General features: G+C 52.6%; 3 protein-coding genes across 4 annotated transcripts in view; all 3 read right to left on the bottom strand.

The window, feature by feature from the left end:
- The window catches only part of DIXDC1 (DIX domain containing 1), a 37,808-nt gene extending 36,681 nt beyond the window's left edge, over window positions 1-1,127 (bottom strand). The window contains exon 1 of one of the 2 annotated variants that reach the window (XM_027806794.2): window positions 643-1,127. In XM_027806794.2, the coding sequence (XP_027662595.2) occupies window positions 643-702 (60 nt within the window). In that variant the 5' untranslated portion in view covers window positions 703-1,127. The remainder of the gene's footprint in view (window positions 1-642) is intronic. The other variant, XM_005440200.3, reaches the window with a different exon arrangement.
- Window positions 1,128-6,458: 5,331 nt separating this feature from the next.
- On the bottom strand, window positions 6,459-15,172 carry C17H11orf52 (chromosome 17 C11orf52 homolog). The gene is made up of 4 exons (XM_055728622.1): window positions 14,839-15,172; window positions 10,481-10,521; window positions 9,671-9,717; window positions 6,459-9,309 (listed from the first exon to the last, which is right to left on the bottom strand). Exons 1-4 carry the CDS (start codon window positions 14,868-14,870, stop codon window positions 9,073-9,075), a joined length of 357 nt encoding a protein of 118 aa, XP_055584597.1. The 5' UTR covers window positions 14,871-15,172; the 3' UTR covers window positions 6,459-9,072.
- A 2,501-nt stretch (window positions 15,173-17,673) lies between these two features.
- HSPB2 (heat shock protein family B (small) member 2) lies at window positions 17,674-20,884 on the bottom strand. Its single transcript, XM_005440199.3, has 2 exons — window positions 20,745-20,884; window positions 17,674-19,858 (listed from the first exon to the last, which is right to left on the bottom strand). Exons 1-2 carry the CDS (start codon window positions 20,836-20,838, stop codon window positions 19,407-19,409), a joined length of 546 nt encoding a protein of 181 aa, XP_005440256.1. The 5' UTR covers window positions 20,839-20,884; the 3' UTR covers window positions 17,674-19,406.
- Between the last annotated feature and the right edge of the window lie 839 nt (window positions 20,885-21,723).

Below are 21,723 nucleotides of genomic sequence, written 5' to 3'. Positions count from 1 at the left end.
TCCCCATGCAGTTACAGGATTCCCATCTCTGGAATTTCTTGGTACTTCTTACTCCTTATTGTATGATTTACTCCCTAACAGCACAATAAGCAAATAAAGAACACTCTTAAAATTACATTTTCCTGACCAAGATGAATTTCAGTGCTCTAGAGACTCAGCCTACAGAAAATGGGGAAAAAACCCAGCCAGCCTGCTCTTTGTCAGCCTCTCCCAAGAAATGTGTCCCCACAAAGCAGATTTACAGGCTTTCCAACTGCCTTCAGACATAAGAGACTTCATATACTCAGGAGAGAAGTCAATTCCATAAAATAAACTGCTCCATAACCTTGCTGCAGTCTATATTATTTACTGGTACAACAGCAAAGCGCTGTGAAGAGCATAAAAACTCCGAGCTAAAAACAGCAGCCATAAACCAGCCATAAACTCTTCAAAAAACTATTGCTGATTTGCAGAGCCCTGGCTGTGCTGCCCAGTATGCCCTTCTGTTAGCAAGCGGCTCTCCCGCCCTGAAATCTTGCTCATTTTTCTCCTTCTCCGTTACTCAAAGCCCTGGGAGACATAACAGTTCCTGAGAGATGCTGCACAAAAGCATGCTGCCTTGCCCCCGGAAAGGTCTGTGTGAGACTTGGGACATGCATTTACCTCCGTGAAGCCCTCCTGAAGAATATCCAGTAAATTCCCCCTGGCCAAACAAGTGAGCATTCTCCACGAGCCCACCGCCGGGCGAGGGTTTCAGAGGACACAGGGCAGATCCTCCAGCTCTGGGCACGACTTCTTCCTCCTCCTCCCAAAGACAAAGAGTTGGAGCTCATCAGGAACCGCATTCATAGTCCCATATGTGCAGCCCGTTACTGCACACAGATAGTTGAGCCAAAGTCAAGGCTTGCACTGGGCATGCTCGAGAGGGAGCTGCTGGGGGAGTAGCGGGAGAGATGTCATACGGTTCCTATAGAAACGCTTCAGCTTACAAGATGCAGGCCCAGGACTGAGTTGGGGAAACATCTGAAACCCATTTCCAGCAGTCATACTCACAGCAAACCTGCTGCGTAAAAGAGATTTTCAAACCCACCAAACACAGCAAGCCCTGTGTGGCATGGGGGCAGGGAGGGAGGCAGAGAACGGCAAATAACAGCCGCCTTGCTGAGCTAGAAAGGCAAAAGGGAAGGTTTTAAGAGCTGCCAGCTTTAACTCTCAGCAATCGTTCTGCAGCCCCAAAGAAACAGCAGCGTTGTCAGCAACCTGGTAGAGGCAGGAAGCTGCAAACCAGGCCACAATGCAGCGAGCACCGTTTGCACAGCACTCAGCCCAGCTCCAGCTGCCCTGGCAATGAAATCGAAAGAAGAAAAAAGAAAACTTTCCAACTAAATTAAATACAGTTCGCAGCAAATTTCCTAAATCAGTAACAATTGCATTCATTCCAGAAACAAGTATCAAATACCTCCAGGCAATCTCTCAAACTTCATCCCACCTTACAGAAAATGCCCAGGGAAAAAAAAAACAAAACAAAACAAACAAACCAAAAAAAAAAAGAGAGAAGAAAAACTCGGATGGATGAAGACCCCCTTCTACCAGGGGCTCTGGCTGCCATTCCACAGAGCAACATTGCAAGTACTGCCCGGGGATATCAGACTGTGCCTTCAGGTTTCAAAATACCTGGCCAAGCATTTCTGAGAGACACGTTTATAAACAAACATGTTTTTCTGCCTAAGTATTGAAGCATCTGGAGGAAAAAGCAATTGCATCATTTTACCGGTTTACTCTGTCACATATGGAGATGCAGATAAAATACAGAAAAACAAGCAACAGGTAATTTCACTCTGTAATCAACCCAAGTAATTCTAAGAGGAGGCAGCCCCCACGCCTCCATGACATATAAATTTTAAATTATTTATTCACGATTGCCTTCCCTACTTTTAATAATTCAGAGGGATTTGAGATTTTTATGTTTCCATTGATTGTAATATCACATCTGTTAAGCAAAACAACAGATTACTGCGAGGCTTTGCATAAATTCTTGTAAGCTGGTAATGCTGGTGGTTAGTACTTTGATCCAGTTTACTTTTGAGACTCAAAATGCCCTTAAATAGACAGCAATAAATATTTATCTCAATTTCCTGTTCTCAAGCTACAATCAAGTAGCTTATGCCTTTGCAATTTCCATAAAATTTCATAAATAACTAAGTGGTTTTTCTATCAGACAGAAAGTAACCTAATTTAAAAAATACCACCACCACAAAACACGCTCTGAGCCTTTTCTGTGGACTTCATAATGCTACTCTTGAGTAATAATCTAAAAGAAAAAGTTATACATGTATTACCTGTTTTTCAGTGCTACGCAGTAAACATAAATTCATAGAAGACTTCTAATAACAGGTAAGGATGCTGAGGTCATCCCTTCCCTATACCACTTCAGTTTCTGGAACAAAAATAGAATAACCCCAGTTGTACTGAAGTAATATCGCATGCACTCTGAATGCACAGAAAGGTTGCAGATGGCTGTTAGGTGTTCTCTGATTGTTTTTATATTTTGTTTAATGAATCTGATAGTAGATTACATGTTTTGTGCTCATAATCCCTTACATATTTTATGCTCATAATCCCTGCTGGATCTAGATATTTAACTTTGTCCTTTGAAAGCAGAGAAGCCAAAGGCAAGGCAGGCAGTCTGCACTGGAGACATAACCCAAATGTACAGGATTAAAAAAACAACTAAAAGTAAGAATAAAGGGATAATTTGTCCAAACATCATAGAAATGCAAAGCATGAACAGGTTTTAAATGTAAAACGCACTGTTTAAATCCTGATAAGGTGATACGATGAGAACACCGGTTTGTTTATCCTGGTCCACCTCACCTCAGTGGCATTTAGTAGGTGTCCTGTTGCAATAGCGACAGGCAACAATGAAGCACTTTTAACACTTGTGCTCCACCCTGTAAGGACTCCAACACACTTGGGCAACAGCAGGATGCAGATACTGCCGTGGAGTCACTGCTTGCAGCGCAACCTGCATTTGTAGAGCCCGTAAAGTTTCTGCAGGCACCTCCAGTTTGTCAGGGACGCAGACTGGCTTTGTTCTGAAGCAGGACATGGCTATTTGATATCTGACCTCAAACCAGTTCCAAGGTCCTTGTACAAGCTGTCTGTGGCACCACCCCCAATTACAGCTTAGCTGTCATATGAGATACATACCACATCCTTCAGTCACCGTGTGCTCCCCATGCCATTGCATAGCAGGACGCGTTACACAGCGTGATGCTGAGGGGGCCATCAGCCACATGAATTGAGCAGCTGCCTTTGCATATAGACCCCACAAAGAGTCCTGGACTTGCTTTGGGAAACATAGTGAAGGATCTATGTATGTATACCAGATAAAATCGTCAAATGTGGTCTAAAGAAGGGCAATTTCTCCTAGGCCAACCAAATACAGCAGATGACAACCCCCCACCTTGTAGTTATTAGGACTGAGAAGCGCTTCTCTCACTGCTCCTCCTCCCTATACCCCTGTTTCCTGGCACAAATCAGAGGACCTAAGCCAGATGTGTCACCCGCAGTATAGTAGTGCCATCCCTGAGAAATGCCGAAACACTATCTCAGCACAGCATCCTGGGGCAACTGTGAAGAAGTTAGTTTGGACTGGAGAGAAGAGATTCAAGCCCGAAGCCCTACCCTGCCTGCCTTTTGGGATCAACCAAGAAAAGCTGGGACTGAAGTCTGAGATTCAGGTGGTCACTTGCAGTCCCGTATCCCTGTTCCAGAGCTTCTACCTACTAGAACAGCAACACAGGGAAAGGCAAAGTGTTCTCATTGTGTGCCAGGTTCAGGTTCTGCCAGGTTCAGCAGAACGTACTGCTCATGGTGTGTTGTCCATCGGCAATTTTGTCATCAAAGATTTGCTTCTACGTGGAGTTTCTTATCTTTGAAACCGAACCGCCTCACTTTGACAATATGAATGTCAGAGAAACTAGGCCACTTCTGCTGGCTAGACGGAGAGGCAGAGCATGTTGAGCCATTCTTCTCTTTATTGTGGCAACACAAATGCACCTTGGGTGTATGTGTATGCTGAAATAACTTTTAAAAACTAAACGCTAGTTCTTTCACCTTTGTGATTCACTCTTAAATTTCAAGCTTCTTGTAGCTGGAATCATTTTTCTTTCAGTTTTATAAGACCATAATAGATGCCTTTGAATGTTAGCTTTGCAGGAGGGAAAGAAAACAGCCTCTCACTAAAACTAATGCTTCATGATTCTCCCTGAAGACGATCCAAAAATGAAGCGTACGGGACAACGATACCAAACCAATGTCTGCATCAACTGTTTAAAGGGCAACAGACCTTCAAAACAACCATGTAGGATGGCAGTTTGGTTGGTGGCATTGCCCTCTCCTGGCTGGTTTCAGCACAACCCTAACCCTTGTACTTGCCCCTGTGGAATTCCGGGCACGGTGCATGCCCTGTTACTGCTCCCTTTCCTGCCATCCTGTCACAGCAGCACCACCAGTATCAAGACATAAGCCTTCCTTCAAGACTTCCATCCACGGATTTTAAGGCACTTTATCAACATTCGCTGATTGCGTCTCTTATATCAGCCTTTGAAAAACAAAGATCAGTGGCCACAGTTCAGCTCTTGCTAATAAAATTTTGTTTGGGGAAATGAAAGCAAGTGATTCAGAAACAAAGGTTGTGAGGCACGTGAGGCCATGACTGCAGGAATAGCCAAAAGAGCTGCCTAATGCAACTAGTGCCCTTGTGTCACTGTGTCCCCCTCCGACCTCCCCATCAAGCAGCTAGAACAGAGGTCAGACACAAAAAGGACTCCTGGAAACTCACAGATGATGCAGCAGGCTGTGATGTATGTCGGGGCACCATGTCCATCAGCGTTCCCATGCTGGATGCCACAGCTCAGCGCCAAGGGGAAGGTACCAGCGCTGCTTCCCCCTTGAAGCCTGAGGGGGAGAAGCAAATGTATTTAATACAAAGGAAATAATTTTCTTGGAGGGAGAACAGACTCAACCACAAAATATCTGAATGTAACTAAAACAAAGGGGGAAAGTTGCCACCTTCTTTCATTGCCCACAGAAAATACATCTAAGGGCTACAGTCTGAGGGCAATTTATGCATTTTTTGTATTTTCTGCCACATGTAAAGTATGTTTGGTAGACAGAATTGCCCTGAGACAGATGTAAAAAAAGATTCCTGATTATGTTGGCTTACAGTGCACATCGGATCTAATTATTTCTTCCCTTTCATGGAGGGGGAATCCAAATTCAACATAAGTCAGACACCAGCCAAAGCTGTACTGGTCCCTAGTGTCAAATATTAGTGAGTCAGTGCATTTACCCCAGACAGCAAAGATTCATATAAAATTTTTAGGAAACAGTTCCACATGCTGACATTTCTATTTAGGAATTTTCTGGTAATCTATATTTTCTCTGCTTACTCTTCCTTTGGAAGTCCAGGGTGAAGTCTGGTGAACGAAGACAGGCTTTGGAGGAGTTAGCAGAATGGGTTGCAGTAAGATTTCTGGAGAAAGGCTGAATTAAACCCACTGCTTTTAATAATCATTTAAAGGTGGGCCGGAGTCACCCACAGGCAGACGGTCACCGTGACCTTGGCTGTGCCACCCTGGTAGGTCTGTGGGGCCCAAAGGCAGGACAGGGTAGGGGGGCAGAGCCGGGCGTGCAGACCCTCCTGCTGACCCTTCTGCCGGGGGTGGTGCGTTTTCGGGGCCCCGTTGCGCAAAGCGGGGTGGGAGCGAGTGAGCAGGGCCCCCGGGGTGTGGGACGAGGCCCTGGGCTCGGGTGGCTCTGTGAGGCCTCTGGAAGCGGGCCCGGACGAGGGGCCCGGAGCACCGGGATCCCCTGGAGCTGGGCTGCCTGAGGGACCGCGGGGAGCGGCAGGCCCGGGGAGCCGGGACCGCGGAGCAGGGTGACCCCGGGGGCTGAGGGGCCCCTGGGGAGGGGGCGGCCCGGGGGACGCCGGGGTGGGGTGGGGTGCGGCGGCCCTACCTGCCCCGGGGCGGGCGGGAGGCAGCGGCACGGCCCGGGCCCGGCCGCGGCGCGTCGCCGCTCGCCATGGGGACGCGGGCGGGACGGGGCGGCCCCGCGCAGGCTCCGCCCGGCCGCACCGGGCCCGCCTGCAGCCGGGGGGGCCGCGGGCTGGCAGGCCTCGGGCGGCGGGGCTGGGCCCGGGGCGGCTCTCTGCGGCGGCGGCGCGGGGCCCCGGGCGCTGCGAGAAGCCCTCGGGCCCGGGAAGTGTGAGGAGCCCTTGGCTGGGCCTTGGACCCCCGGGCAGCGTGAGGAGCCCTCGGGCCCCGGGCGGTGTGAGAAGCCCTCAGCCAGGCCGCAGCTCGCCCCCCGGGCAGTGTGAGGAGCCCTCCAGGCCGCAGCTCAGGGCCCCGGTGCAGTGCAGGCCGCGATCTGCACACACCCCCCCCCCCCCCCCGAAAGTACAAATGTACTAATTAAAACTAAACCCAGCAGCTTTATTCAAAGAACTGATACATTAACACTCGTTTAACACCCAAACATTATGAACTCGGGAAACAGGTGATAACACTGCTGGAAGTTTCCAACAGCGCCAGCCCAAGCGCTTTGGACACATCCTTACTGCAGGGTGTGCGGTTTCGTGCTTGACCTGCTCAAGGTAGACAGGTAGTTTCCTGCACTGCGTAGCATTTCATTGTCTCTGCCACGTGTGGTGTATCCAGAGCCAGCCCCAGCCCCAGCAGCGCTGGAGCTCGGGAGATGAAGGCTCACTCCAGCTCGGAGGCACACAGGGAAAGACACTTCCCTGTGGCTCCCCTTCCTTCGGAATACAGACAACGGATGCACCGATCAACAGAACCAAGCGCTGTGACAAGGGAAAACAAGTTCCTCTGAGCCGAATCCAGTCCATGGCAAAATTGGTTGAACGTAATGGATGTGCGCATTGCGCCAGCCAGGGACCCAGGTGGCCGGTGGCCACCCAGCTCACTGGCCCCCGGCCCAGCTCTCCCGCTGGGCGAGGACATCTTCAGTACCGCACGCTGTGCATGCCACAGCAAGAACAAGCTTTTGCACTTAAACTGGTTTTTAAAATGACCTGTTGGGAGTCTGCACATGCTAGAAAACCTCCCATCTCCTGAACAACACTCCATATTTAACCATGTTTCTAAAAAATCCGGGTTCTTCCTGGGATGTGGAGGGCTTCACCAGAACTAATGCCAGTGTCCCTTTCTAGTTCCTCAGCAATTCAGTGCAAGGAGGTATGTGACCCACATCTGGGCTAGCAGAGCTGAGGGCTGGAGCATCCCACGGCTCCCTCGCGTGCTCCTCCAAGTAAATCATGTGCCCGTTTGAACCTCCTCGGTCCAAAGGACGGGTTTTCATGCTGGGTGTGGAGTACAGAAAGGAACTTGGAGGAGCAGAGAGAGGAATCCTTGGCACTCAAAACAAACAGCCCCGCCACTAACATAATCCTGTACCCATTATAAATGAAGGGCCTTCTACGGCAGACCTTACAATAGTCCTGCTGAGGTCAGCTGGATAGCATAGGCAAAGAAACCCTTTTCAGGTAGAAAAATATACTGTATCCATTATAAAAAAGGGGGCTTCTCCTGCAAATGTTTCTCTGGTCTTACAATAGCCCTGCTGAGGTCTACCAAATAACATGGGCAACAAGGTAGAAAAATTATAGGACTGGTCCTCAAAACACTTCCATCTTAGCAAACACTGCCCATACCAGCTTTATTTTTTTTTGTAATGAGCAGGAATTCCTTCATGCTTTTAACATTTAACTGAGCCATAATATGCAAAATTATGTATGTATAAAAAATGTACCAGGATGTCCTTTTTAAAACACTGGCAATAAAACAGGTTGTCCCACGATCTCCATTTAGCTATGCAGACCATTATTTAGGAACAGAACGTGCCAAGCATTGATTTAATGCCTGAAGATACTGCCTGGGAGCCCTGTTAACTGCCAGTGCTGCAACTGCCAAACCCAGAGCAGTGGCAGAAGCCTTTTGGACAATTGCTATACTGTATTACTAACACTATTTTAAATCCGTAAGCAAACTCTCAAAGGTGTGTCTGAGAGAAGCAGCAGAAAACACCACGTGGTGCTTTCTCTTTGTTGCTGGGGTTTATAACTAAGGCTGACAGTATGAAATAAGACAAAATGGTGGAAAAGTCCAAAGCCCTCTAAAGTTGACCAGGATTCATTCCCAGTATCTCAGGCATGTAGACAGCTGCTGTACTCTTAAGGACTGGATAACTGCCCTAAATATAGGCAGTGACTTTTAACTGGCTGCCTCGCAGTTAAATTGCCAATTTTCCTTGTTTCATTTCCAGTCAGAGACAAGAGCTCACTACTCACTTCTGTGTATGTAAGGATACGTATCTGTACAGCCCTTCAGTGAAAAGGAATTATTCCGTACCCCTCAGTTAATTGTGCATTTCTGACCTTGGTTGTAGTGTGCTGTGCATAGTTATGGAACACTGCTTTTTGGGAAAAGGGGATGCACATAGTGCACGACTGCAGTTACAGTGGTAGGTGTCGGAGGAAGACATGGCAGTAGATACTGTTAGAGCTTTTATGCCATTTCTTCACAGTATCACCCGCATGTCATTCGGCACACCGCAGAATTTTCTTAACATCGACATAAAATCCTGCGGCAACATCTCTGTTGTCCCAGGACTGAATCGTGGACGCCAGTGTTCCCACATCCAGCTGCGGAGCAGCACTCAGCTGGTCCTGTGCCACAGCAGGAACTTTCTGCTGCGGTTTTAGCCTTCATCAGCCAAGAAGCAGCTCTGCCTTCTCACAGTGCTGAGAGGAGATGGGCTGCCAGCTTCAGGGGCAACTCTTCCGAGGGGAAGAGATGTTTTTCGTCAGCAGAATTGGATGGGAAACTACTCATCATGTGAGAATGAATAAGTCTGTGTCCTCTGAAGAGAAATGCAGGTGGAAGACACAGTCTTCTCTGCACTTTCTCAGGGAGACTTGACGTGTCCATGAGGTTACCTTGCATCTACAGCATCTCTAAGTCTGTGAAATCCTTTTGCTGCTGAAGGAGGAGGGGGCCATCAAACCTTTTATACCAAGGTCCCATTCTTACTGTCATATTTCAGTCTGGGCCGGGGGAAGTTGAGGGTGGCATACTCTGTGGCATTCTGCATTTGTAAGTTCTTCACCTCTGCTGCAGAGCGTTCCCGGACCTTGGTGAACACCTGGATGTCTGCGTAATGAATGCTGTCATCCTGCTTCACGCTCTTGGGTTTACTCACGGTGGCGTAGACAGGAAACTCTGGGACATCTTCGTATGTTGGAGCCTTTGGGGAGAAAGAGCTCTGGAAGGTCAGCTCCCTGGGCTGCTGCCACACATGCCTTCCCCAGACCAGGCAGAGACACCCTGCACACTGCCCCCAGCACCACCCAGCCCTCTGATATCTCTGGCTCAGAGGGCGATTTCATCCTACTGCTTCCACTGCACTTCAGGGGGAAAAATGGGCCCTCATCACTGTGCAGCAATGCACACGGTTCCCACAGCCATTAAAGCCTACACACGATGAGATGATTCATGGCTCTGAAAAAGCTGCCCCATGTCCTCCCAAACCATCTAGCCTAGGAAATGGTGGTCAGCTCTCTCTTCTCAACATACGGTTAGGAAAACAACTCTGGGAAGCTGTTTACCTTCCTGTCAGGCTGATGCTGTTGGCTCTCATGTCTCACATTAGTTCCTGAAAAAGAAACACCAGTGGATCAGGTTAACACAACTGTTTATTGTTCCACCTCTGAAAGCAGAAATGCAGTGTCTGGCCCATGGACTGGAGACAAATCAGATCTCCACCTCCTCTGACACCCTCAATCCTAATACTGTCCCAGAGGCCTGCCTCCAAGAAGAAAGCCTGGGCTTGTTTCTTTGGAAAAAATAAGGTTTCCCAGGATGACAACATGCTGTGGACCGCAATGTTCTTGGCAGAACCTAGAAGGACAGACACAGGACAGAGAGCTTCCTTGTCAGGCCCTTGGAGAAGGCAGATCCAGTTTTAACTTTGTTATTTCCTTTGCTGCCTGGCAAACAAAATTTGCCCAGCATGGTCCAAAGACCACAGGACACATCTGGGCTACTCTGGGAATGCACTTTATCCTGGAGAACTGATATCAGACGGATGTTTGTAGCTCTTACAGGAGTTTGATGCAGCTTCTCTGTGCTGCCACTTGAGAGTACTCACACGTGTTTTGATGTGAGACTCCAGTATTTTAGAGATACTCCCCCTCCTTGCCAAGTCCCACGGCATATTATACTCCTTGCTTTAAATTTTAAAGAAATCTCGCCTCTTGCTTCTACCAAACTTCTCTTAAGGAAGGTTAGGTACAAGAGTATGGGAGGGGAGCTCAGCCTCGGGGATCCAATTCACAGTCAGCACTGACTAATGGCAGCTAACCAAGGGCTTAGTCACTCCACCTCTTCTCCTCTAAAGCATTTTCACAAATCCTTACCTTGCTTTTCTTTCTTTCTTTTAAATGATGAAGGACAATTCCTGAAATCAGAGAAAGATGTCAGCCCTGAGAAGCCCCAGCCACTGCCCTCACAACATGCAAACCCAAATGCACCACCCCGCCAGGGTACCACATCTGTGGGTAGTGAGAACGGCCCAAGAAGCGTCTCAGAGAAGAGCTACTGAGCCAAGGCAGAACCTGAGTGACTCTTGCAGGGAGAAGGTCCAAAGGGGAGATGCAGGAATGTGTTTCCATCTTCTGTAACACAGTACCATACCCTACAGATGCCCCCAAGTCTCCTTGCCTTTCAGCCCTGCCTGGCTGTCCAATACGCGTATGCATCACTGAATGAGAGAACATTTCACTGTAGTTTTGCAGCTACATTTGCACAGCTGTATGATCAAAGATGCAGGGTGCAAAGCATGGTCACAACTGGCACGAAACCCTTCTCTTAGGCTCAGATGCTTCGATAGCACCGTACCCTGTGCTTTGGCCCTGTTGCCTGAGGAGCAGCTGTGCACAGACCTTGTGCTAACGTTTCAGACAGTTTTCCTGTTCTCGGTTTTCCACTTAAAACACAGCCAAAGCAAACAAGCGATGCCCTTAATAAAAGCCAATCCAAACCCTAATCTCGGCTGTACCTGTGTGACCAGAAAGAGACAAGCCAAATCCAGCCATGTTCCAGCCACGGAATGAACAGGAGCCAAATCCATTCCAGCTGTAACAACAGAGGCAGGAGCTGAGCTCCTGCAGGCTGGTGCTGGCAGGCGAGTGCAGACTGTCTGGCAGAGCACAGACGTGTCACATTCTGGGCCAGATGCATGAAAGAAATGTTATCATTGCATCACGCTCAGAGGGCCAGAGGAGAGCAGGTGCCAGCCCCTGCAGGGCTCCTCCTGCGCACGCGTGTCCATCTGGTGCTGGCTGGGGACCAGCACCGCCTGCAGCTGAGGCTCTCACGTGGGTCTCTGCTGCAGCAAAGGCAGCAGCTGCATGTGGGCAGCCAGCACTTTTAATGGGGCCACGGAGTTACCAGATGGCTCCCAAAAAACATTTTATGTCCCACATCGTGTGCATTTGCCAGACAGTCCTGCCACAGGCGGGCGCCATGCAGTGCCTGAGGCAGAGCTCTGCCTTTGCCGGCTTTTAGCCACAGTTTCGGTGGGCGGGCGAGCAGGACGGCGTGTGCAGTAATGCCTTTGGCACAATAACGGCAAAACAAAAAAAGCACGAATGCGGGCAAAGAACCTGGAGACCTTCAACACGCTCAGTAATGATTAACCATGCTTCTAGACCTGGGAAGTTAAAGGCAGCTTTGGGGCAGGCAGGGTGGCCGTGCGCCTGGGCGAAAGGATCCAGCACCCCTTCTCCTGTCTCTGCTGCGTGCTGCCCCGCAGAGGCACCAACGGCCCTCCAGCCCTCGCCAGAAAAAATCTGGGGGGCTGCCCCCAGGAGTTAGGGGCCTAGCTCAAGGCAGCGTTGCTTTTTGCTTGGCTCCTGCAGCTTCCTCCTCTGCTGTCTCTACGCGGGTCTCCAGGGCCCTCCTTGCCAAGGCTTGTGCGCTAGAGCGCTTTGCTGCTTTACCGCGTTCAGGCACACTGGGCAATCTGATGGAAACAGCACCATCTGAACCAAAATCACCCGGGTCCCTGTCCTCTTCCCTGGGAGGCAGGTTGCAGTCGGAGCTTTCCAAGCTGCTCTTGCTTGTTTTGGTTGCCTGCCTTCGTAAAGAGCGCGTTACCAGCCAGTGTGTAGGCTGGAGCTATTCTGAGGCTGTCTGCAAGCTAATCACAGCCAGGCAGGAGGTGGCATCTCCCAGCCTCAGATCTGCGGTAATTAGAACGGATGTGGCAAGGGAAATGAGAGCAGGGCAAACTTCTCGCCTCTTCTCAAAACCAGGTCAAACATGTTGTAACTAACTCACAGCCTGCTCGAAGCACATTGTATTCTACATGACAGCACACACGTCCCTGCTCCTGTATCGCTTCTTCCCCTTTTCCCATGCCAGTGCCAGCCTGGTTCCTGCCCTACACAAGCCTGCTTCACAGTGGGTCCTGAATTTTGGCATCTTTTGCTGTCCATGCACACCAGAAGCCCTGGGTATCAAACCAAGTGTGAGAATAGCTGGGGCCTGCCCTCCGCTGGGCCATACTCGCAGAGGTACCCAGACCTGAGGGCACACTTTCCTTCATCACTAACTTTCTTCTCTGAATAAATTTGCAGTAATGGCTTCTCTTTAAACCCTTCAGGAGCCTCCTCAGTCTTGCTCTTTGCTCTGTCTCCCTTAGGGCCCATGCTTCGGTAGTGCTCATGAAAACGATCTTCTGTCCAGAAGGTGGGTACCTGCCTCCCCTGAACCCTTTTGTAAGTCTCAGCTTTACTTGTGAAGCTCAGCTTTTTGCTGACACTGCTGTAGTGCTGAGAGAATATATGGAAATAAAAACAGTATAGGTGCCTGGAAACACCTGAACTAAAATTAAGTACCATTTTTTTTCCTCTCTGTCACCAAGGCAAAGCTATGAATCATGCAAACTTCTGCAGTGGGGCTTCAGTGCACCAGCATGATTATGGTCCTCTGGAGGTGTCTCCCACAGCCAAGTTACATGTCCCAACAGCACATTCCTATTTGCCTCCCTCTCTCCGTGCTTGGAGCCTTTTGAATAGCCTGTGCAGCACAGGGGCAGCCCGGGCGCCTGAGGCCCTTCTTCACCCGCGTGTTTCCATGTGCAGGACGGGGAATGATGCTCCTGGGCAGAGAGCTCCGCTTCCTCCTCGCTGAACAGTCTGTAAGGCAGATGTGTTAGCGCTTGAGTCCCACAGGGGTGCTGGGGTCAAAAGGGTCTTTGGCCAGAGCTTTGCCTTTGGCTGCAGGAATCTGCCAGAAGGTAGTAGTGACACCACCAGCAGAAATACCATCCCAGCTTCCTACTTTCCATGCAGCCTTTGGAAAAAAATCAAGTGGGAGACAGGAGTCCTGGTCCATAGCCTTGGGGGAGTAGAATCTGATGCTACCCCAGAGGAGCCAGCTTGCCACCATGCTGCTCCCCAAACGGAGCAGAAAGCTGCTCTCCTGCCTGGCCCCACACAGATGAGTGCCCCTCAGATTCTGGGCTTTTGGAGGCAGAAGTGTTTGCGCATGGCCTGGCACTGGCTGGACATGGAAGTGCCACCACAGCACATGCTGTAGCGGTGCTGTTTCTACTCTGGAGTCTCTGGCTTTGCCAGTCTGTGCTGTGGCACGGCTCTCCCCACCAGACGGCATCAGCAGCGTGCCCGGCAGCTGTAGCTCTGCTCAGGGGAGCCAGCCCGTGCCCCCGGCATTCCCTGGCCAGGCCCTTGTCCCTTGTCCCCCGCAGTAACGAAGGTGACACCCTGGGTGCCTCATTTACCCACTGGCACAGGGTAGAGGAAGTAGAAAATAGGACTTTTGATGGGGGAGACATGCCGAGAACCAGCCTTCCACCTGCCACCTACAGCTCCTGCTCCTAAATCCCAAACTCCTCTGCCCCCCAGCTCAGGGCTCAGGTTGGAAGGACCTCAGTTTCCTGAACCTCCTCCTCTGCCTGAGCCACTAGGTGATGCTGTGCCTCTTGTAATTATTAAAAAGTGCTGATGAATTTCTAATACTTTTAACAAATTCGGTGTTGGTGAGAATGTCCTGGGAGATTCATCTGATATTCAGGGCTCTCCCCCCTGTAGAGCGCTCAGAGCTGAAAATATTTCCCTTTGGCAGGGAATGCTGCTCCACTGTGCCCTTTCCCTGGGAGCAGGAGGTCCAGGCTCACCACGAGCCAGGAGGGATTAAGCTGCGCCCCCCCGCCCCCCCCCCCCCGCCCCGCATCCCCGGGAGAACCAGCAACATCATCTGAAAAACGTGGCCAGGATTTCCCAAGCGCAAATAAAAGCCCAGGAGCTGCGGCAGGGAGAGGGGCTGGGGGGGCTGAGGGCTGGACGGAGCAGCCGTGCCCGCACTGCCCGAGGGACCCCCACACACACAGGGGCACCCCTCGGTGCCCACCCGGCTGGAGACCCCTGGGGCAAGGGCACGTCCCCTCCAGCCCTCGGGGCAGGCAGCAGGGAGCCCACAGCCCGTGGGGGCTGTGCGCCACGAAGCCCCCTCGCCCCCCCGCGTCCTGCCCAGCCCCTGGACACCCCCCCCGGCGCCGCCGCTCGCTGGCGCCCAGCTCCGGGCGAGCTGCCGGGGACGGGGGGAGCCGGGGGTGGCGGGGAGCAGCCGGGGGTGGGGGGGGAACCGGGTGGGGGGGAAACCGGGGGGTCCCCGGCAAGGCCAGCGCAGGGCAGCCCGGCTGGCCGAGCCCCCCCGAGCCGCCCCCCGCCCCCGGGGGTGCCGCACTCACCAGGCTCGCCCGCAGCTGCAGAGGTTGCCCATGGCGCTGCCGCCTCCATGAGGCTGGAGCGTTCCCTGGCCGGGGCGAGCCGGTGTTTCCTGGTTCCTGCTCGGCCCCTGCCTGCTCCGAGGGAGTGTCTGCCCGTCTCGGGTTTCTCCCCATCGCCGGGCCCGTGCGTGCCATCTACCGGGGGCTCGCCGTGCCCCCGGGCCCGGCGCTCTCCCCCTGCTGCCCAGCGAGGGCAGGGCGAGGGGGCTGCACGCCCCCCGGCCTCCTACAGCTCAGCCGGGGGACCTGGGACGGTGGCTGTCCCTCCGCTCTCCCCTCAGCGCCATCCTGCTGATGCCAGCAGTGATGCAAAAGGGGATGGAGGAGGGACTTCAACTGTTCCTGGACAAAAGGAGAACCGCCAGGGTGGGAAACACCGGTGCTGTTCCTGCTCCTCGTCGTTGCCTCTCAAGCGGGATGTCAGGAAAATGTGTGGCACGGGCTGGCATCAGCTGGGAAGGAGCCTGTCTTCTTGGGAAGGAGGTGATGCCTCAGCCATGCAGGTCTACTGTCACCTGAGCTCTGGTGCTGCTGCTTCTGCTGCAGGCAGAAAGGCATACGCAACCTCAGGGACTTTACTGGGATCCCATTTTTTCTAGATCTACCTACATGAAAGTGTACAGATTTGTGCTTTTGAGAATGACAGAATCCCATGAGGGACCGCGTATCATTAAGAACCTGCAATACAGCTCTTAGGCTCACCCCCAGCATGTCAAGTAGGAACATTAATGTGCATTTTACCTCTCTAGCCCTGTTGAGAGCCCTTCAGATTGTCTGGCCATTCCTGGGCTGAATGACTCTGGCAGCTCTAAGAGAGCTGATAAAGCTGAAAGATAGCATGTTAATGTAATCCTTGTGCAGAAACTGTGCCCCACTGCTCTGACTTGGCAGTCAGCCCCGGTTCTGTGCAGGCCTGGATGCCTCAGGGGATGTGCTGACAGTGGGCAAGCTTTCATTCACCCTTCTGGCGGGCTCTCTCAGGAACTGGCCCTAGTCCTCTGCTCCAGCTGTACCCACACTCTCAGCCAGGCTCACAGCATCATTTATCATCCACCCGAGTGCAGAGCAAAGCTTGTACCTGTCCAGGAGTGGCAGAAGGAGAAGGGTTCTGCTTTGGAAAGACCACAGGACACAGCTGCTCTCTTAGCTGACTCCTGGCTGAGGTGCACCATGATGTGCAGAGCCTGCCTTGCTCCGAAACTGCTCCTCAGCATGTGGCTGGAAAAGCTGCACGGCTCAGCCTGCACCACAGCACCCTGGGGAGAATTTAGGATTGGATTTGTGCAGGCAGAGTGGATCCAGTCCTAGTCCCAACAGGACCATGTTCTCAGGGTCCTGTGAAGGCCGGGTGGCCTCAGGAGTCTGCCCCTGCTTTGGAAGTTGCAGACTGTGTGTCTCCGAGTTTGCCACAGACACTGTTGATTTTGCGAGCCAATGTCTGTTTTGATTTCTGGGATAACTTGAGCTTTGTTGCTTTGTGGAGAAGAGGAAAGAAAAAAGGCTAGGAGCCTGTTCCCATCAACCTGTTTCACAAATACTGGAGCTGCTGGTTTGAGCTCCACCAGAGAAACAGAAAGGCATCAAAAACATTGGCAGAGGTGGAGAGCGTTTGGCTGCCACTCTGCATTCCCTCCTCAGGCTGTGTCTGCAGGGATGAAAGGGAGCATGGCTTCCAGCTCCGGCTCAGCAAACCCACCAGGCTGTTCCGTGCAAAGCCTGCCAGGGTGCAGAGGGACAGCCCGGCAGCTGACACCAGGCAGTGCCAGCCCCTCGCTGCATCGCTGCTGGGGCAGCTGTCTTCATGCACTCGGGGACATTGTCCGGGTAACAAGCTGTGCAACTGGCACAGGACAAGCCTGCAAGTGCCCGGCAATAGAGAATGAACTCGTTAGAGAGCAAAGACAGGACTGATAAAAGGCAGAGGAGGAACAGAACTGGGTAACGACTACTAACGCTGTGCATTTCTGTTGCAATAGTGTCAAGGTACCTCAGGCGCCGACGGACTGGGACCACACCGTGGTAGGTGTGCTGCAGGTGCACAACAAGCTGGCGTTGTCTACAGAAAATAAAGGAGAGGGAGTTCTGAATGTGCTGCCTGTGCAGCCCCAGCCCTGGCCACATGCTGTGCCCAGCCCCCAGTGATTCAGCCCCCGTGTTGCAGAGCCAGAGCAGGGCCAGGTGTCATTTCATGCCCTAGCATGTGCCATGTCTGCATTCCGTGTGTTATGTGCACTCCTTCAGCCAGGCACCCTTTGCCCAGCTTGCAGGTCACATGTTGGCCATCCTCCCTATCCCCAGTCCAGTGGAGATGTCTATCCCGGTGACAGGAGGCCTGCAGTGGCCAAGGGGACCATCGACCCTTCTTACCAGCACAGAAGATGCCAGGTCAGAGACAGGGAAAAGCCTTTTACAGCTGCTGCTATGAAGTGGCTGTGAGTCTGAGGAGTCTTTTTATGACAGGGGACGAAGGAAATCACGGCCACGCCTGAGCCCACACACAGACACGAGTCTCTGTCCTCCCACAGGAATATGGGCTCGGAAACTCAGTCTTTGTGGGACTTGGGACTCGAGTGGGTGCTGCTGCAAATGGGATGCAGTATGTATCTGGTACAGTGCATGAGGCTGGTGCAGCATGCACTGCCAAGCAGGGAGAGGCTTGTACACAGGTGAGCAATGAAGGACCGGGCTCTTCTTGCCCTTACAAGCAGCTGCTTCAGGTGACTGAAAGTCACTAGCCCAGGATTATTTCTGAAATTGTTATTAATGACTTAGACAAAGTCTGTTGTAAAGGTGATTTTTATTTTGACAGTGTCTGCAACACTTACTGGCAGCAGCTTATCTGGTCCTACTTCATGAGTAAGAGCATCCCTCAGCAGTAGAACTGTGAGTGTGGGTATCTGATCTGCACCAGGAGGGGATGGAGGCTTAGGCAGCCTCCTGCTTGCTCTCAGGAGGCTGGCAGGCAGGATGGCTCTTAATTTGATCCTCATTGCTGGCAGGGGCCCTGAGAAGCAGAAAATAGCTGCACAGTGGTTCAGTCTAGGCTGGATCCCACTTTGCCTGGCAAGGATGAAAAAGCAGCCTTATACGAGTGTTTCAGCAACCAAGGAGGTATGCGGCATGGGACAGACTCCCGAGCAGGGCGTTTCTGGCCCTATGTGTTCATGGAGGCAGGGTACAGAAGCCTGCAGGTCACATCCCAGCTCTGTCCACAGGGACCTTGGAAGCTCCTCTCCCCTCTGTGGGAGGGCTGCGCTGAAGCATGCCAGGGACCCCCATATTTGGCCAGTGACACAGCATTTTGGCTGCTTTAACTGGCTCTGACAAGACAAGGATTGCAACTGGCACCTGCTGAGCCCTCGGGGCCATCGGAGGCAGCAGCTGCCACCGACAGCAGCACACACGATCCCTGGCCCAACATCACAAGACTATGGAGACATTTCTCATGTAGCCGGTAGCATCACAGAGTCTGCAAAAGGGGACAAATTCATCCCGGCTGTGTCTACAGAGAGTGCTGGGATGCCAGCAAGGCACTTGGGACCTGAGCAGAGCCTTCCCCTTCAGCATTTTGGGGTTCACTCCCCTCACAATGGCCGAGAAGCTCTGTGTGTGAACAAGCCTTATGTCCCATAAACTAGAGGGCTGAAGCAAGCAGGGACTGTGGCTTGGCATTTGTTTACTGGGGGTAACTCCAGCTGCAGGTCTGGAAATGCGCAGAGGGAGTCTCCAAGAGTCCATCACTCTACATCTTTTCTCCTTGAGGCTACAGCCCACTTGTGGGCTCCCTACAACAGCGAGCAAATCCAGCTGCACCTGAGCCAGCAGGGCCAGTCACAGAGGTCCCCCTGGCTGCCCCATGGCCAGAGTCCCTCCAAGTCCCCACGGATGCCATTTCCACCGATAAGCTCAGTGTGGACTCTCTGCTGCTCTGCTCCCCACATCCGGAGCAGCTGAGGCACTGTCCGTCCTTCCTGCTGCTGAGTAGCTTGGCCAGAAGCAACATGAATCCAAGGCAAACAAGAGAAGATCAGAGGCAGATTTATTCCTCTTTCCTCCTGAGAGCCGCAGGCACTTTTACAGACCAACAAGCACCTTCTGCCTCCACAAAGGTCAGCCACCAGCTCAGAAGCCAGGCACTGGGATCACCTCTTCCCTCTTCCCAGTACCCTTCTGGGCTAGAGAACAGCAGCTGTTTAACAGTCCACTGCGGCACAGCCTCACAGTTTAGGGTAAGAGTGACCCTCGCCATTTGGGGTGAGAGCAGAGCACCCTCCATGGTGCTCAGTCAGCACCTGACCTAGGAGAAAACTTTGCATTAACAGTCCCTTGCGCTAACACTTCAGTTCCCCTCTTTCTCCAGTTCCAAGTCCCTTTTTCCAGCCATCAGCCTTAAGAAGCAGAAGCCTGGCATACATACGGCTGCCTCGCATCAAATACTGATGGTGAGAAATAGGGGTCTGGCACCGTGGATTCCCTATCCCTGCCCCCCACCCACCCCCCTTCCCTGTACAAGCCCAGATCTGGGGCCCTTAGGACTCTTCCTTCCCTTTTCCTTCCTCAGACTGTTCTTCTTTCCCCACTGGCGGCTCCTCTTGGCTTATCTTCACCTCATTGACTCTGGCCTTCACCTCCTTCCCCGTCCGGGGAGCCACGATGCTTAAGATGCCGTCGTGGGACAAGGTGGCTCTCACCAGCAAGGGGTCGACGTCCAGAGGGAGGATGTAGGTCCTGGTGAACTCTCGGGAGATGAAGCCATGGCGGTCAGCCTTCTGGGGGTGCTGCCCCATCACCTCCAGCAGGTTGTCTACAGTGCGGACAGTGAGCTCATCCGGCAGGAAGTGGCAGACATCCAGGAACACCTGAAATTTGTGCTCGTTGAGGCTGATCTCAGAGGTGCCTCGATCCAGCTGCTTATTGATCCGAGGCCTGATGTAGTAGCCGTGGTACAGGGCAGGGGCTAAAATCTCACATGGGGACACACCTGAAAATGAGACACAGTGAGGAGCGCGGGGTTTGCAGGGGAAGGAGTTGGAGGAGGGGTGGCAGCGGGGAGGGGGTGACAGGAGGAGGCTGGGACCTGGCAGACACCTTGGTTTTGCCACTACATCAGCACACTATGGATGGAGTCTCTCGTGGTTCCTACCTTTGTGTCTCTAAGACACACAGAGATCCAGATGTTTGCCAGCAGCTGCCTTCCCACCACACAGCTGGCAGCTGCCAGCAAGCCAAGGGCTGGCATCCAGCTTTCACATGTCTGCTGGGTGGACAGGGAGGGACTGGTATGTGCACCGGGCGCTCTGCAGTGCAAAGCCCACAGCCAGGGATGGGCACAGAAAATGCTGATGATGAAGAAACTGCCCTGAAGAACTAAAGGCCTTTTGTGTGCCATTGTCCAGAGGGCTTTCCTTGGAGCTTTTTGCCTTTTCATGCTGTTGTGCTAGCGCTGAATGGTTCTGCTGCTGCCCACATTCCTTCCCCTCTGCCAGCCACTGCCCGGCTTTGTGCTGAACACCCCAGCTCAGCTTTTCTCCACAGCCCCCGGCTACAAAAACTTCCCCCCCCGCCCCCCCGCCCCGAGCATTTTGCTCCATGTTTGCACAGCATATGCATGAATGACAGACCACTGAGGGCATGAGGAAGGGACAGGAGAGACAGCAGTAGGCATGGATGGAGGAAGTGGACCTGAAGAGAGACCCTGGCTATTCCCTGGCTATCACCCCCTGATTTGATGCGGCTCCTTAAGCTCAAAATTCCTTGGCTCCAGCTTCCCTAGCCTGCTCTGGAGCTCAGCCTTGCTGGGGACTCCACCAGCCCTCCTGCACCAGAGGAGATTGAAAGGCACAGGGGGATCCCGTCTCCTTTCTTACCTTCTCCAAAGTTCTGGTCGTAGATCTTGCTAGGGTTGGCAAACTCGTACTCGGAACTCATGGGGTAGGCGTGGGGGACAGTCCGTGCAGCCATTGCGTGTCTGGGACGGGGACCTTCCAAGCACTCCCTGCCTCTGAGAGTGAAGGCTGCAGACTGTGAGGTTTTAATTGGGCGAATTTCACAGGGAGGAGTGTGTGATAAAAAGATGGACCAAAATAGCCACAGGCATAGGCCCCAGGATGCCTCGCCAGGGTGACGAGGGAAGCTTCTCGCTGCATTCCAGCAGGGAGTGCAGGCACTGCCTGCAGTCAGGGACGCCTCCAGAAAATCCTGCATCTTCTCCCAGCCTCCTCGAGCCCCTCCTCGAGCAGGGGATGCAGGAGGCAAATGGGCAGCCGAGTACAGTAGGAAGGCACAGAGGGAGCTGAGGGAGGCTGGAGTGGGAGAAAGCAGGACAGACCCCAGGCTCTGCCATCTGTGGTGCTCTCGAAGGCCAGGCCCTGCAAGAAGGCGCATCGTAAGCAAGTTCAAGGTGTCCCTGACGCTGGTCTTGCTGCCCTGAGGTACCTCGTGGGGACGGGGCAGTAGCTAATACTGGCTGGTGCTTAATCAGGTCGTGCAAAGTCCCGTGAGGTCACTATCACACCCATTGCTCCTCTGTGAGCTTAGGGCCAAAACAGCCCCTCCGGTGCCCTACGCCAAGGAGCTTGATGTTCCCAGAAGCTGAGCGGATGGCCCAAACCTTTTGTTCCTGCGAGTGGTAAAGTGCTGCAGGCAGTTCAGCAGGGCTAGGCAGGATCCAGATCCCACCGCTGACACCTCCACATCCCGAACCATGCTGCTGCAAGCTGGCTGTTCAGGCTATTCCGTGGCCAGGGCTTTGGCACAACGTAATGAGACCTGGAGAAATGCTTGTGCCAGAGATAATGGGTTAACAAGGGATCTGAAGCTGGCAGAGATCCAGTTTTATCTGACTGG

Source organism: Falco cherrug, chromosome 17, assembly GCF_023634085.1.
Source record: "Falco cherrug isolate bFalChe1 chromosome 17, bFalChe1.pri, whole genome shotgun sequence".
In the NCBI taxonomy this organism is placed as follows: Eukaryota; Metazoa; Chordata; class Aves; order Falconiformes; family Falconidae; genus Falco; species Falco cherrug.
Note: the sequence above shows the minus strand (reverse complement) of the source record. Positions and strands in the feature narration are given on the sequence as shown.

Excerpts from the sequence above, each read along its gene's own strand:
- C17H11orf52 (XM_055728622.1), bottom strand. The coding sequence starts at position 14,870 with ATGGGCAACCTCTGCAGCTGCGGGCGAGCCTG. Across the intron at positions 10,522-14,838 it reads TGCAGCTGCGGGCGAGCCTG|GAATTGTCCTTCATCATTTA; the intron begins GTGAGTGCGGCA and ends CTCTGATTTCAG. Across the intron at positions 9,718-10,480 it reads AAGAAAGAAAGAAAAGCAAG|GAACTAATGTGAGACATGAG; the intron begins GTAAGGATTTGT and ends TTTCTTTTTCAG.
- HSPB2 (XM_005440199.3), bottom strand. The coding sequence starts at position 20,838 with ATGGCTGCACGGACTGTCCCCCACGCCTACCCCATGAGTTCCGAGTAC. Across the intron at positions 19,859-20,744 it reads CGACCAGAACTTTGGAGAAG|GTGTGTCCCCATGTGAGATT; the intron begins GTAAGAAAGGAG and ends TCTCATTTTCAG.